The 15,845-nt window shown below is 37.6% G+C and overlaps 4 protein-coding genes across 5 annotated transcripts; 2 read left to right on the top strand and 2 right to left on the bottom strand.

Annotated features, from left to right (window-relative positions):
• The first annotated feature begins 22 nt into the window (after positions 1–22).
• Positions 23–4,555, top strand: LOC110856973 (coiled-coil domain-containing protein 186). Of its 2 annotated transcripts, XM_035857431.1 has the most exons (13): positions 23–416; positions 513–645; positions 739–1,202; positions 1,321–1,533; positions 1,625–1,744; positions 1,834–2,264; positions 2,353–2,533; positions 2,634–2,873; positions 2,973–3,149; positions 3,397–3,621; positions 3,794–3,817; positions 3,921–4,070; positions 4,178–4,555. In XM_035857431.1, exons 3-13 carry the CDS (start codon positions 912–914, stop codon positions 4,265–4,267), a joined length of 2,142 nt encoding a protein of 713 aa, XP_035713324.1. In that variant the 5' UTR covers positions 23–416; positions 513–645; positions 739–911; the 3' UTR covers positions 4,268–4,555. The 2 variants fall into 2 exon arrangements, with proteins under 2 accessions (XP_035713324.1, XP_021961254.1); XM_022105562.2 differs by lacking the exon at positions 3,794–3,817 and having other exon boundaries at positions 26–416.
• Positions 4,556–5,044: 489 nt separating this feature from the next.
• Positions 5,045–10,542, top strand: LOC110856813 (dihydropyrimidine dehydrogenase [NADP(+)]). Its single transcript, XM_022105371.2, has 18 exons — positions 5,045–5,586; positions 6,175–6,285; positions 6,360–6,459; positions 6,527–6,597; positions 6,675–6,836; positions 6,919–7,239; positions 7,325–7,475; positions 7,559–7,734; positions 7,815–8,025; positions 8,104–8,288; positions 8,362–8,577; positions 8,657–8,821; positions 8,891–9,164; positions 9,226–9,488; positions 9,573–9,746; positions 9,827–10,054; positions 10,135–10,292; positions 10,365–10,542. The coding sequence occupies exons 1-18, from the start codon at positions 5,545–5,547 to the stop codon at positions 10,432–10,434; spliced, it is 3,078 nt and encodes a 1,025-aa protein (XP_021961063.1). The 5' UTR covers positions 5,045–5,544; the 3' UTR covers positions 10,435–10,542.
• A 93-nt stretch (positions 10,543–10,635) lies between these two features.
• Positions 10,636–13,319, bottom strand: LOC110856773 (suppressor of fused homolog). Its single transcript, XM_022105319.2, has 7 exons — positions 12,839–13,319; positions 12,570–12,775; positions 11,970–12,497; positions 11,678–11,869; positions 11,318–11,599; positions 10,999–11,212; positions 10,636–10,927 (listed from the first exon to the last, which is right to left on the bottom strand). The coding sequence occupies exons 2-7, from the start codon at positions 12,740–12,742 to the stop codon at positions 10,856–10,858; spliced, it is 1,461 nt and encodes a 486-aa protein (XP_021961011.1). The 5' UTR covers positions 12,743–12,775; positions 12,839–13,319; the 3' UTR covers positions 10,636–10,855.
• A 650-nt stretch (positions 13,320–13,969) lies between these two features.
• Positions 13,970–15,825, bottom strand: LOC110856750 (protein farnesyltransferase/geranylgeranyltransferase type-1 subunit alpha). Its single transcript, XM_022105287.2, has 6 exons — positions 15,499–15,825; positions 15,278–15,401; positions 14,888–15,208; positions 14,613–14,813; positions 14,335–14,524; positions 13,970–14,246 (listed from the first exon to the last, which is right to left on the bottom strand). Exons 1-6 carry the CDS (start codon positions 15,671–15,673, stop codon positions 14,151–14,153), a joined length of 1,107 nt encoding a protein of 368 aa, XP_021960979.1. The 5' UTR covers positions 15,674–15,825; the 3' UTR covers positions 13,970–14,150.
• Between the last annotated feature and the right edge of the window lie 20 nt (positions 15,826–15,845).

Here is a 15,845-nt window from a genome sequence, read left to right as displayed (position 1 = left end):
ATGGACCACTGCAAGTAATACCAAAATCTGTGCGGGACGAGACACCAGTTTCTCATATGGTGAGAAGAAAAAGTCAAATAATAGTAGAAAGGGTTGAATTGTACGTCATCATACTCACTTTAAGTGAGAAGACGTTAAATTAATTATTGTAAGTAATGACATTTATTTACAATGCAATTTTTTTCCTGCCTAAATGCCCTGTGTGCAGTTAGAATTTGTGTACCTTATTAAGTGAACTGCATTTCGGGTAGATATCTAGAAGTTGTAATGTGTAAAGTAGTGGTGAAAAAGTGGCAGGCAAGTCGTTATGGAAGAGGTGGATTATTTGAATAAATTAATTGTAGGAATATTCTCAGTACTATTTCAAATATATATACTTCGGACCTTCTTCTTCCCTCGGCTGCGGAACAGACTAGGTAACAATTCTAATGTCCCAAGAGTACCCACCCTTTCACGAGCACGGATGGTTCATGTTAGGATTTTTGTCACTAAAACCACTAAAATAATTCTAGATCCCACGACCGTTAAAGTTCCCCTGGGAGCCGTGGAACAAACGTTGCAAGACCTAACTGAAAAGAACGAAAGGCTCATTAGAGAAAATGAAAGGCTCCTTATAGACAATGAAAACTTAAAGATAAAACTAAGGTAATAATGTATTCTTTTTATAAATAATAGATATGATGAGTTTGTCTAGCCGTGGGTTGGCCTCTTTAAAAAACTAAAGTTGTTTTCCTACAGGTCGAGGCGAAAGTGAAAGTCGAGGATTTCGGTTCTTGTACGAAGAAATTAAATACATGCGCTGCATGATTCGTGTATATAGATAATTCAATTAAGTTACGTCTGCATTCTAAGTATAAATTTTTGATACAAATTGTTGGAAACAAAATCCAAAAATCGACTCGGCTCGCCAAATGGAGGAATTATCCCTTGACGAAGAAAGTCATCATCATCTCTTGAATGAGAAATTATTCACGCTCGCAGAAATAAGTGACGATGAGAATGAGACTACTCCTCCGGAAGAAGAAGTATCGGCCGCCTTCATTCATTCACCTAATCAGACAACCATATCGCCAATGATGGCTGACTCGCCGTCGACAACACCATCCTCCTTAACACCATGTGTAAAGTGTCAGAAGACGGAGGAATCTGTGGAACTCAGAGTGGCGCAGGTCAAGGCCCAATTAGAGACTGAAATCACCAGAGTACGTTCAATTTTTCTAACTATATAGAATAAGAATAGACAGTAAGAGGTTTGTATTATAAACCTATTACTTACTGATTTACGATTGAATATGTGCTTACTGTGTCTAATTTTTGTAGATGAAAAAGGAGGTAGAGTCAGCTACGAAAACTAAAGAAAGTGTAGTCATGAAATATGCCACTGGTGAAATGGAGCTGTTAAAATTGAAGAAAAGTATAGAAAACTCGGACAAATTAATCAAACAGTTTAATAACGATATCGAAATAGCGAATAGAAAACACAAAATGCTGTCATCAGAGAGAGAAAGGCTATCTCTTATGATTGATGCCAAGGTAAAAATATATTATTTAATTTGCTCGTTAACGCATCGTTCGCATAATTGTAGATCATAATTCATCATAAACTTTACTTCTTTTCTTGTAGGTGCACGATATCGAGGATCTTCAAAAGGAAATTAATCGCCTTCATCAAGATATCCAGTCCAGGGATTTCAAATTTACTTGGACACAAAATAAACTGAGGGAAGAATCTGAAGCTCATAATGTATGAATAAAATAATATATTTTAACATTCCGTCATGATTAATGCAATGATATTGGTATAAATTTTCACTTGTAATTCTGTGTTTTCAGGCGACAAGACAAACATTAGAGGCCAAAATTGCTGAAATTGAAAATGAGCTGAAAGTGCTGAAAGAGTCCACATCCTCTAGTGTTTCAAATGGAGAGCTTACTAGTAATTGTGAATACAAAAAAGATGCCGGTGATGATACAGAGACCTGTGAAATAGTAACCATAAACGGTCAAGAAAGTAGTAATTCCAAATTGACTTCATCTCCATCGGGAGCGGAGAGCGTGATAGATTCTTTGCGAGAGAAAAATGCGCAATTATTGGAAGAAAACAAATCATTGTCATGCAGCATTGCAATATTGGAACAAGAGCGATTACAAGTTGAAGCCTCAATGGGCCGCCTGCAAGAATCCAACTCTGAACATTTACATCAAATTGCTGTCCTTCAATCCGATCTTGCTGCCACTGAATGTCTCAAAGTTCAATTACAAAAGTACGTTAAAGTATTTAAATCGTTTAATTCGCTTGACATGTTATTATGACCTCGTTTAACACAGGTTTGTTTTGTTATTTTTGCACAGGGAAAAGGAGTTGGTAAAGGTGCTAGAGAACGAATGTGAAGGGTTACGACAAGCCCACGTTGACGTTTTAAATGACATGTCTGTCTGTCGTTCAAAAGAAGCTGAACTACTTGCATATACACAACAAGTCACTGAGAAAAATGTTGCACTGCAGTCAAAGTTATCTTCTATTGAGGCCAAGGTACATTATTTTTTTAAGATTTATACTGGGTTACGGTATAATTTATGCACTGAAATAAACCCCTTTTGTTTACATGTAATGATTGTTAATTTACTCTTAGAGCGATGTTCTGAAAGATGAAAACGAACGTCTTCGACAGCATGGGGACAAATTAGAAGGTGATATTCGTGATCTCCAACAAATAATGACCAACGAAAGCAAGTATCAACTAGAGGAAAAACAAATGATAGAAAATGATGTAAACACCAGTAAAGTGATTATTACTCAATTGCAACAACAATTGGATGAAGCTCGTGGAGAAATTGGCCTTCTTAACCGAAAATTAAATTCCAGCGTTAGGGTAATAATCAACAAATACTAATAGTTTTGACTATTTAAACTTTTGCATGTTAATACCGGTTTTATTTTTTCTTATAATCAACATCAATATAAAAAATAGGAGCTCAGTAAGGAACTTTCTGTGGTCAGAAAACAAGTAAAAGATGGTCACCCTGGGTCAGACGGACTAAGCCAAAGTTCACGGACTAGCTCTAGCAGTTCCCTCACAAATGGTGATTGTTCTTCGCAAGAAAAACTTAAACAAGAAGACACCACAGCATGCAATGGTTCCACCAGTGTTAGTGAACAAACAAACTATATTTTGGTTGAGATGGATAGGGGCTGTGCGGGTGGGGCCTAATAGCGAGGAACCAATACCTTGGCCTAAGCTTTACTAGGAAAACTGAGGCGAAGAAACTGCTTTCTCACTATTAGGCCCCAGCCGCACAGCCCCTACCCTTTTCAACCGAAGTTATAATAATATGCGAAACATACTTGTGTGGTAGTAAGGTTCTATTAAACTACATATGTTTATTATCTTGTAGGATCAGGATCAAGAATGTCCTGTGATACCAGATCAGCAAGTCCTCATCGAAAGAATAGTTAAACTACAACGAATGCTGGCGAAGAAGCAAGATAAACTGGAATTTCTTCAAGAACACGTCAAACAACTTGTCGAGTCATTACAAAAAAAGTCTAAAATTATTCAGGGATATGCAATGTCACAAGATATTGATGCCTTATCCTCAAATCTCGCAGAGAAAAACAGAGTAAGTTGTTATTAAATAAATGCATTCAAGTCAATAGAAAAAGTATTATGACTGACCTGGTTTTATCACTTTGACTTGTCTGCTCCTGTTTTTCTTTGCTCCACTATTAATAAATAATAATATTGGCTTATAAATAACGTTTTTGGGATGGTAAATCACTTTGATCTTTTAGCTTGCATTGGATTCAATTTATGCGGTAAATAAATGCCTTTTTCCGCTTCCTATAAGCACACTTTCTAAATCCCGGAATCCTTCATATGTTTTTATTATATAAAATTATACTCTCATTTATTTTGCAGGCTGAAGTTTTGAAACATAAGGGAATAATGGCATCAGTTTACGGATCTAAACCGGCCGATGATGCGATGACTTTGGATCTCTCTCTAGAAATAAATAGAAAACTTCAAGTCGTTCTGGAAGATACTTTACTTAGAAATATTACGCTTAAAGTAAGTTTGTATTTACCTTTTATGCTTGCATAGGGATAAGTTTACTCTATTTTTAATCACATCATTCAGACCTATCTAACTTTTTGTTATTAATTGAATATCTGCAGGACAGTCTAAACACTCTTGGAAAAGAAATTTCGAAACTGACAGACTCGAATAATGAATTACACAACCAAGTACTACAATTGGCAAAATAGTCCTCCTTCAGCAAAATTATTTGTCCTACAAAATATGGAACTTAATTATTTTAGCTTATTAGACTCTAAAAGTTACATACTTATTAATGTAGCTAAATCTACTTGTCATGAATTTTGATGATATTTATTGTGAAGGTCCCTCTATCCTATTATATATCAAGACTCAAATTCCAGTATACATATTATATTTTATTGTACCCAAACGCATCGCATTCGAATCGAATACCTGATATTTAAGTAAAGAAATAAAAAAAACAGAATGTTGACCATTCCACACGACAAAGGAAAGTTTTTACGTCTTATCAAATGCGTTAAATTATATTTGTTGGGCAATATAATTCATAGATATGAGTTCGACTCATTATACTTACTTTGGATTTAGTTATCATCATCCCGGACTGCGCATCTACATCACTCACGCCTTACTTAATAACCCTAAAATTATCATACTTATTCGTGCACCTGCTTGCTCTTGCTGCTTGGGTTGATGAATAATTTGTCTATTTGGACAAAAATTGTCAGATGGACCACAAAGTACATGCATAAGTAAGTGTTTAAAAGTGTTATGCATGCATGCATTCATTTTATATCCAGACGAGCAGCAAGGTCACCCAGATCCACGTTGTACTTTATACATATCCCTCCAATTATATATTTATATACGAATCCCAAAGATGTGTTAAGTGCTATATGTACACACAGCTAAAAAAAATGAAGGGTGAGAAGTTTGAGGGAGCTTTTTAACCATGTTGGAAATCAAAGTATGGAAGAAGCCCAATAACTTTTGAACCTGTTGACTCGTCACCTCACTCACAGCTCAACAAGTTTTGTAATTTATTTTAGGGTCGTTAACAATTATCTGATCTCCTCCTTTCCTGCGTTATTAATTACGTAGCCATGAAATGCGATGAGACATTTTTAAAGTGGAATCATCAACTAACCCACAATTCCATATTCCCATGTGGGCGTTCTGTCTCTTGAAGTGCTAAGAGAATTATTATCCATTCATCCAATCCAGATTATTTTCCAGTGTCTCTCATCGTTATCAATCCAAGCAGTCAAGAGCCGTATTTAGCCAGATTACCACACAAACCATTGCCTCATTTCTGGTTTGAGTAGCAACCGAATCAGCCCATAAATTCAAAGTGACGTAAAGAAAAACAGTATAACCAGTTAAATTTTATTACCGTGTTTATATAATTCTTGGTTTCTGAAGATTTTCGTGAGGATTTTATCATTAGTTTGAGTTCTTGAGTGAAGGTACAGAGTGGGACAAAATGCCGCAACGACTCATCAGTAAGGACGCGGCGGACATTGAGGTTCGGAAATGAATATTTGTAATAATGGATTATGTAACTTACCGGATAATCAGAAAATAATGCATAATACAAGTTTTCATAAATTCTATTAAACATGATTTTTTTGCATGCATGCAAAAAATATGAGAATATCTCACTTTTCCTGCTGCACGAAATGTGACCATCAACGTAAAATTCGTGTCTGCTATAGGATTGCCTTATGGATTAACTGTTCATAACTGATCAAGATTTTAGGACATCTCATGACTAAGGATTGTACTCTTCAACTAACTTTAAAAATTTATCGATTGATTGCGTAGTATCAAATAGTGCTTTGAAATAGATTGACGAGTGATGAGAAAATATGAGACGAGAAAGTCTCACTTTAAATATGCGGTGGCATATTGAGACCTACACCTAGGTTTCAATGAGAACGCTAAGCAAAGTTTCTGCTAAAGACAATTCACTAATTTCCATCCACACTTCAATATTAAATGCATTGCCATATTCCACGTGCTCTCACACCAACCATGCACATCGCTCTTCATAAAATGTTCAATTCATAAATACTTTGATAATCAATGAAATTTAATGCTGCTTTATTTGTAGAGCATCCTGAGTTTGAATCCAAAGATTAAACCCTTCGCGTCCCTTGTCCCTTCCGCTGAGACAAAAGTAAACAAGAAAAACTGGAAACGAAATGGAGACAAGCATTGCAGTGTAATTATAAAATATTTAATTATACAAATTCCAAGTTGTGCTAAACAATGTGCTTTATACCAATTAATTAACAGAGCTGTCCACCACTTACGAACAACTTTGATGACATCAAACACACCACTTTGAGCGAACGGGGAGCCCTTCGTGAAGCTAATCGTTGTTTAAAATGCGCCGGTGAGATACTTAAATTTGGATACTTAATTCGTGACCATTTATCAAAACTGTGTTGACGATTGATCAGATGCACCATGTCAAAAATCCTGCCCTACACAACTGGATGTCAAGACTTTCATCGGAAACATTGCGACAAAGGTTGTAAACAATTAAATAATTGAAGTTAAAATTATTTAGTTAAAACAGAAAATGACAATTATATTCTTCCTGTATAGAACTACTATGGAGCCGCAAAAGCAATTTTTTCTGACAATCCGTTAGGTTTGACTTGTGGGATGGTCTGCCCCACGAGCGATTTATGCGTGGGTTCGTGTAATCTTTACGCATCTGAAGAAGGACCCATCAACATTGGAGGTTTACAACAATTTGCGTGCGAGGTAACATTTTGCACTTAAATTACGATACTAATTTGCACCAAATATATAATACCAAACCAAATTTATTAATTTGCACTTGCAGATTTTTACCAAGATGAAAATCCCTCAAATCGTCCCACCCAACTTGGACAATAGCTCAAAAAGCTACCAGAACTCTAAAATTGCTCTTATCGGATGTGGACCGGCATCAATTTCTTGTGCCACATTTTTAGCACGATTGGGCTACAAGAACTTGGTAATTTACGAGAAGGAAAAATACATTGGTGGTTTGAGCTCGGCTGAAATTCCACAATATCGACTCCCCATCGAAGTCGTTCAGTACGAGGTGGAGTTGATGCAGGACCTTGGCGTTCAAATCGAATGCGGCAAAAAGTTTTCTGCCACTAACGGCCTTACTTTGACGGTAAGTAAATATATTCATAATACGATTGACAGACACGTTCACATGTCATATAGCACAAGTTGAATTATATTGCTTTGTCATACAGAAATTGAAAAACTACGGATTTGACGCCGTGTTTGTTGGAATTGGTCTTCCAAATCCGAAACGGGTTCACCCTTTCGAAGATCTGACTGAAGACATGGGATTTTTTACTTCAAAGGACTTTCTCCCAAAAGTTGCACTTGCAAGCAAACCAGGTAACTTAATTAAATAGTTTTCCGAATTGATTAATTAAAAAAAACTATTTTGGTTGTTATTTTATTCGATTTCTTTGTTCCAGGCATGTGTGCATGCACTAGCAAAAAAACACTGCCTCAACTATCTGGAAAGGTAATCGTGCTTGGAGCTGGTGATACGGCGTTCGATTGTGCAACGTCCGCTCTCCGTTGCGGAGCTTCCAAGGTTTTTGTCGTATTCCGTAAAGGATTTACAAACATTAGAGCCGTTCCGGAAGAGGTGACTACATTCTTGACTAAGATATTCAAGGTTGCCATTAATACGGAAAATAAATATGGAACTACTATTTAATTTTGTAGATGGATTTGGCTCGTGAAGAGAAATGCGAGTTTATGCCATTCATGGCTCCAAAATCGGTGAATATGAAGTCGAACAAAATTATGGGTATGGAATTCTATCGAACTGAGGTGAACGATGATGGCGAATGGGTCGAAGACAAGGACCAAGTTTGTACTATCAAGGCTAGTTATATCATTTCAGCGTTTGGATCCAGCCTGTGCGATGAAGAGGGTATAATTTATATTGATAAAGCAATAATTCATCAATGTTAATTTTTTTTCTAATATTTTACCCACAATTTTTTTACAGTTCAAGCTGCTCTGCAACCTCTAAAAATGAACAAATATGGCCGACCAGAAGTGAATGAGAAAACCATGCAAACATCTGAAGATTGGGTCTTTGCTGGAGGTGATATTGCTGGAGTTGCGGAAACGACTGTGGAAGCTGTCAATGATGGGAAAACGGCATCTTGGAGTATTCACCGTTATCTTCAAGTGCGTTCTACAACTTTTATGCGAACAACACATGAATATGGAATAAAATATAATATCTTTCATCCCATTGCAGGGAAAGTATGGTGAGACCGTTCCCGATGTCGCCCAATTACCAAAGTTCTACACGCCAATCGATATGGTCGACTTGAGTGTTGAAGTTTGTGGAATGAAATTTGAGAATCCTTTCGGACTCGCGTCAGCCACTCCTTGCACGACAAGCCCCATGCTTCGTCGCGCTTTCGAAGCCGGGTGGGGATTTGCTGTGACCAAAACTTATTCCCTTGACAAGGTTGAATAGGAAATAGTACTTAAATAGTAATATTTATGGTCAGTAATTGATGAATTCATAGCTATGGATTTATTACTAGGACTTGGTGACAAACGTTAGTCCACGCATCGTTCGTGGTACTACTTCCGGTCAAGTTTTCGGCCCTGGACAAGGAGCTTTCCTCAACATTGAGTTAATCTCAGAAAAAACTGCGGCTTACTGGTGTCAAAGTGTGAAAGAGTTGAAAGCTGATTTCCCCCAAAAGGTTTTAATTTTTATAACTGTACATAATTAGTCTTAACTTTTTTCTAAATGACTCAAATTGAATCGTTAGATCATTATCGCGAGCATAATGTGCTCGTACAATTGCAAGGATTGGACGGAACTTGCAAAAATGGCTGAGAATTCGGGAGCTGATGCGTTGGAGCTGAACTTGTCGTGTCCCCATGGGATGGGTGAGCGTGGGATGGGGCTCGCCTGCGGTCAGGATCCCGACCTCGTGAGAAATATTTGCCGCTGGGTTCGAGCAGCCATTAAGATTCCATTCTTTGCCAAGCTCACTCCCAACGTTACGAACATTGTGGATATTGCTCGTGCCGCGCATGAAGGTGAACTAATTAATGTTGCACTAATTAATCTTAGAATGCATAAGTTTAAAAATTGTCTTAGGTCATGCTGACGGGGTGACCGCAACAAACACGCTGTCCGGTCTGATGGGTCTCAACGTTAGCGGAGAACCCTGGCCAGGCGTTGGTAGCGAGAAACGAACCACGTACGGAGGTGTTTCCGGAAATGCTATTCGTCCCGTGGCCCTTCGAGCTGTGTCTCATATTGCAAGGGCACTGCCAGGATTCCCAATTCTGGCCACGGGCGGTATCGACTCGGCAGAGACGGCGTTGCAATTTATACATTGTGGGGCGTCTGTTGTGCAGGTATCGAGGGAATTTAACTCGATTTATCTATTGCACTACTTTTGTTGTACTTTTAATTATACCCGTGTTGACGTAATTGTTTAGATTTGCAGTGCCGTTCAAAACCAGGACTTCACCGTCGTTGATGACTACATCACCGGGCTGAAGGCTCTACTTTACTTGGACGCTGTTGGTTTAAAGGGTTGGAACGGGCAGTCTCCACCCACACCGAGACACCAAAAGGGTAAAGTCCTGACCAGTTATTCAGCCATTGATAAGGTAAAACTACTAATATCCAGCAGTACGGAAGGTGTAACACTATGTATTTATGCTATCTTTTACGATTTGTTACATTGTAGCATTTGCCTTCATTTGGAAAGTATCTTTTGGAACGAGAACACTTAATTGCTCAGGACAAAGAACAAACGACACTTGAGCAGCTAGAGAAGGGTTTAGAGAAGCGGAGTGTTTCGAAACCAAGCTCTGCCATTTCTGGGATTTGCGACATGGTGGGCAAAGCCATCCCAAGAATTGGAACGTATGGGGACCTGAACAATAAGGAACAAGTTGTGGCTCTCATTGATGATGTATTTAACAAATGAATATCGCAGATATTGCAAGTTATCTTACTCTTCGATTATAATCTAGACCATTACTTATTTTCTAGGAAATGTGCATAAACTGTGGTAAATGTTATATGACTTGCAACGACTCTGGCTACCAAGCCATTGAATTCGGCAAGGACTCTCACTTTCCACTGGTCACTGATGAATGCACTGGATGCACTTTGTGTCTTTCTGTGTGTCCCATCATTGATTGCATTACGTAAGCGTTTAATTACTTTTTTACGCGTTTGTAATGAATTTTTATTATCTGATCGTTTTGATTGAATCGCAGAATGGTACCAAGGCCTACGGAATATGTACCGAAACGAGGAATTCCTCCAGCTCAGATGGCAAGTGCATAAGAATAATAATAAAAATCTAAAGGATATTTTATTCACGTTCAATTTACTGAACCATGTAAACAATTTGTTTAGATAAATAAATAATTGTGTTGTGATTAAAAATTCTGATGCAATTGTGTGTAAGAAGTTTTAATTTCATCTAAAGGATTTGGATTTCATTATGCATTTGCATAGAGAGTTATGTAATAATAACGAATGACATGATCGGAAGTATTGTGACTTTATTCTTTGATTGGTGGTTTACACATATTAATATTTACTACATAAAAGCATACCGCTATTGAATAAAACTATGCGAGGTTTACTTAAAATATATTATATTTACACTGCGGGTAAAAATGCAGCTTATATAAAAATTATAAAAGAATGAGAAAAGTTCGTTGGTGGTACTCTGATTTGAAGTCGATTTCGAAGCGTGTGATCAGTCTCTGATGTCGAGAATTGTCAAAGCCAGGTTGGCTTCCGGCCAAGCGAGGAATTTTGGAAATTCAGGCTGTTATTTTAAAATAATGGTTTAATATAGTACTTTTACTTTTTTAATTAATTACTACGAATTAAACTTACATTGACTGCTTCGGAAGAAAACAAAAATTCAACGTCTTCAGAAATATTTTTGCGAGCAACTTCATCTAACTGAATATGTAGCCAAGGTCCACAAGCAGCAAATGGGCAGCTATCGGTTGTAAATGAACCCGACATACCGTTGGGGACGAATGTGATGACATCCTCCATGGTGGTGTCTTTTATAGTGAAATGTCGATTGTGGTCAACCCTCCCCCTACATATTACAAAGACAAAGTTTTTTTTAATTTCTGTGGATCTGGTGAAGAAATTTGTAAAAACATCGCTCGTTCTTGGCAAAATTTGTTACTATTTTTTATACCTGAGAGCAAGGGGCAACAATCTTCCTGTCTCCGGACTCATCGTTAAATGCACTTTATTTGGAAATATGATCCGTTCTTTAATCTGAGGTGGAAGGTCGTGCTGATTCGTGTCATCGTTTTTCTCGTCCTCTACTAATCTAGCGTTTTCCAGAAGGTTTGAAATTTGTTCAATGTCATTTTGCGTCAAAGATTTCCTCATATGCTCCTTCTGATGTTTCGACGTCGTGATGGAGGACGGAGAACTGCTTTCGAACAAAATGTACTGTCTCCGTTCAAACTCGCTGTCCATAAATTTTTTAAGATTATATAACGCAATTAAGGGAATATTATGAAGTATATTAAAAACCCAACTATCCCACCTTAACGCCCACCAGTGAGACTCGTGGCAATAAAATCTAGCGTTTTGTGTCCATAAAGCCCTTCCTCCTACGCCATTTAAGTCCGATCCGTCTTTCTGTATTCCAAATGTTATCGACCCTTCCAGATTTGGATGCAACTCTAGTATGGCTTTCTTCCTGAAAATATCTGTCACCAGGGCTGAGCCTCCGAGACTGAAATTATTCGTCAAAGTTGGTCATTAGTTACAAATGGTTCGTTACGGTTTTTCAAAATTAGTTTAGATTTAAAACGTTTTAAATAGTTTGTACGTACTCGTCCTGCTCCCTGAATAGATTCATCAAAGAGGTCGCATTCCATCGCTGTGCCAATTGAACTTCTGAATAGGTGACGCCTACGACTTGATGAAATGCGACGCATCCAGTTGGGGTTTCCAATTTTGGAATTGACACATCTTGAGCAACCAACATGTGATTTATTTCACAATCAACGTCAAGGTTGCCGTGAAGGGGGGCATGCCAAGTGATATGATCCCCAGGAACTATTATACAGTCCGGCGTTACATGTATATATCTGGCCAATTTCTGCAACAAGTCAACCGGCCACGCTGGAGGGTCTCCGACAGCTTCTAACTTTGCTTCTAGTCGAAATGTAAGTTCGAAACCTAGCCCAGACACACGTGAGCCTGACGTCACTGGCAGTGGGTTGTCCTGCATGGCGTCATGGCCATGAATGTCGGACAGCCCGAATGACACATAATGCCAATGATCTGGCACGTTCTCGACCGGATTTCCCCTTGTGGCATAACACACCACATAGTCCAGCACGTCTTGACCCCCGAACCTGTCATTAAAAAAATCAAACCCATGTCAAACCCCAACCATGTAGGATTATTATTATAATTTTATAAAGTACCGAATTTTATTGACACTGTTGAACGTAACGGGTTCTCTGATGGACAGGTCGCAGTGTTGGTTAACTTGCTGAAATCGATGTAGTAAACTGGCATGATAACTTTTGTGACAAGCTGGCAATTCGTGAAGTTCTTCTTCCAAACCCCACGGCGTTGGTGATCCGCATCGCTCCATTATATTTTGTCTGCATCCACACCACACCCGCCCCTGTTACACAAGATTTAAGTACAAATATGAACAACAACTTGGTTAAGATAATTAAAATCTCACCAAAATCTCTTTGGATAACCTTAAAGTACTTCAACCAAACCAGTCACGCGTAGTAATTAAAGTAAGTCTGCAACAGGTGTTCAACACTTGTTCAGAAGTCATTCGAAACTTTAGACCTCAATTATCCAAGGAAAATATTCCAATTTCCGAATAATTTTGTCAAATATAACTGTGCTCTGTATAAAATGAAGCGAAATGATGAGAAGAAATTGAAATTGAGACGAGTCGTATCGAACTCTTTCACTCATACACAGACTTTATTATCGATTTTCTATACTTTAATTCCTAATATAATTCCGCTGAATTTAATTACAACTTAATATTTAGCTTGTGACAATGCATTACTTCAATCAAGGCAACTCATACATAGGAGAATGAGTGCATTTGATTTTTTATAGTTCGACTTCGTAACTCGTCGATTGGCTTGTGTACACTTTGGATACAAGTTGTATCACTTGTGTTGAAGAACTGTTGTCGAGAGGGTGAGAGGAACCAGGCAAGAAAATATAAAAGAATGGCATAAATAGGATACAATACAATGCGCCCATCATCATCATCATCGTCGTCATCATCATCTTCACATTTACAGGAAGGAAGGAAGAATTAAGAATAACGTTGTAAAATGAAGGGTATAAACGAACGTCGTGTTTCATTGAGCAGAAAGAAACAAAGAAAAAGGGAGCATATAGCATTTGGTTGTCTCAATGTTTTTATTTGTACGGCTATAAAATGCGATGCCTTCTGTCAACAAGCAGTGCCCTTCATCAAGTACGCACCATCCAGAGTGCAGGGTTTTTACGAGAGTGACCATAATCTGATTGTGCCACGGGTCGGTCGGATCCGTAGCTTGTATATTCATGGTCGCGTCATATGAAAATGTGTAATATGAGAAAAGGGATAACATCGATAAGAATGCGAAAATCAATGCTCTTGCGATTCTGTAATGTCTCACTTTTCCATCCTATTCTGTAGAAACAGGATATTAGTAAGCATTGTAAATTAAAATTGTAATCTGAGACGAGACGAGAGAGTAATAAAAATGCTGGACAGGATTACAATCATCATCAATTCCAGACAAGGCAAGGGTGAGATGATGGCATTTACGTAGAATGATCATTACATCAAGTTAAATATATTGCCATGCGAAGAAAAACTGTACATTTATTGATATGATAAAGCTTTCGTATTGTGACAATGAATTTAGAGAACCGCAATAAAGGATGTAATATATATCTATAAGAAAAAAAAATAATAGCAAAGAGTAAAAATAATTTAGAAGAACTGGTAATGCTTTTTGACTCCTTGTTTTCCATCATTTAGCTTTAAGTTGGGCAGTTGTTACTTGCTTTTTAATATGGTCCCAAAAATGTCGACGAATCATGTCCTTCTCTATTAGTATATCACAGATCTGTAAAATAAATATATACAAATTATACATATTTTATGTATAATATGCACCACACAAATATACATAACAACTACGAATAGCAACATACTTCCAAGGTTTGGACGTACAACTCATCAGATTTAGGATCAACGGTGTCTAAAACCAATTCCGTGATGAAACCCATTAAAGGAACACTTGTACTTCCATTTTTATAATAGTTTAAACAGGTGTTTAAAATGGTAGTTTTTATGGTTTTGAGGGCGGATTCGTCCATTAGTCTTTTGAAGAGCAGCAATAAACTTTCCAAGGAAATTTATCATTATTTTATAACTCTTGATTTGTCATTTGACGTACATAATTGACAAATCTCATTCGGTATGTACATACCCTTTCATATAATTCCAAGGGCTTTCATTGGACATGGCTAATTCGATTTGTGTCCAAGTAAAAGCCATATCCATTTCCAGACATTCCTGCTTAAGGTTTGGAATGTTAGATAACACAAAAAATCGCTGATTCCAGGCAGAATTGTTTCGAACATCTTCATAGATTAAATTTGTAACAAAGTCCAGTTCGGCGTCGAATATTCTGTAAAATCGCAAACCATTGAAGCATAATTAAGTTTCAAATTAGAAACCCACCTAAATTTTTAAAACACATACTTGAACGTCCTCAATACCCATTGACGATGTTGCCAAGCATGGTAGTTTTTAGCGTCTGTCTCTAAAATCTTCTCCGTGAGGACTAATTCTAATCTGGCCAACTTTGTACATAATTCCACATCAGTTAATGAAATTTCTTCCGAGTCGTCATCATATTCGGCCGCCCATGCCACCAAACTTTTCCTATGATGCCATACTTGATAGTTCTTTTGATTCTCTTCAATCATCTGCCTGCTGAACTCGTATTCTTTCTCAAATTCTTTATTTAAACCATCCTTGGTGATGACGGAAGGAATCCCGAGCGCTTCTAGTACATCTCTCCTGTTAGTTGATAAGTCATAATTAGTCATCATGCTACTAATTAAAAGTTTAGCATATGTACATCATTACCTGTACTGCCAAACCGTATAATTTGCCGCATTAAGCATAATTGCATCCGAAGTTAAAGTTAACACTCTCTCCGTTTTCTCCCCCGCTTCCACCGCCCCTCGGAAGTAGTCGTAAACATCTTTAACTAAAAAAAATCAAACCCATCCCAAATTATTAATTTAATCAAACTTCATTTAGAAAGTAAGTACGATTAAGTAACCATAATAATTAACTCTACTCACATTTAGCCGAGTACTCTATTTGCACTACGGGCTCATCCCCCTCAATCTGGGGGACTGGGGTCAGGTCGGCCCATTCCGCCCGGTCCTTGTACATCACGTACTGCTCGCCGTCATCGCCCTCGTCATCATTAGTCTCTTCCGGCCTCACTAAATTATCTTGAGCTTCTTTGTCCATCTTCTCCCAAGTTTTTTACGGACGTTACGTTATTGCAATTTGAGTAAAAATTAATAATTAATTAATTAATTGCCAAGTGAAAGAAATTAATATTAACTTGACACTTTTTCAAAGTGGAACATTTGCTCTTGCTTGGTCTCAACTTGCTCATTTTTTTGCTCAACTTGCCCTG

The sequence above is a fragment of the Folsomia candida genome, unplaced genomic scaffold, assembly GCF_002217175.1.
Source record: "Folsomia candida strain VU population unplaced genomic scaffold, ASM221717v1 Fcan01_Sc017, whole genome shotgun sequence".
In the NCBI taxonomy this organism is placed as follows: domain Eukaryota; kingdom Metazoa; phylum Arthropoda; class Collembola; order Entomobryomorpha; family Isotomidae; genus Folsomia; species Folsomia candida.
This window is presented reverse-complemented; position numbering and strand designations above follow the sequence as displayed.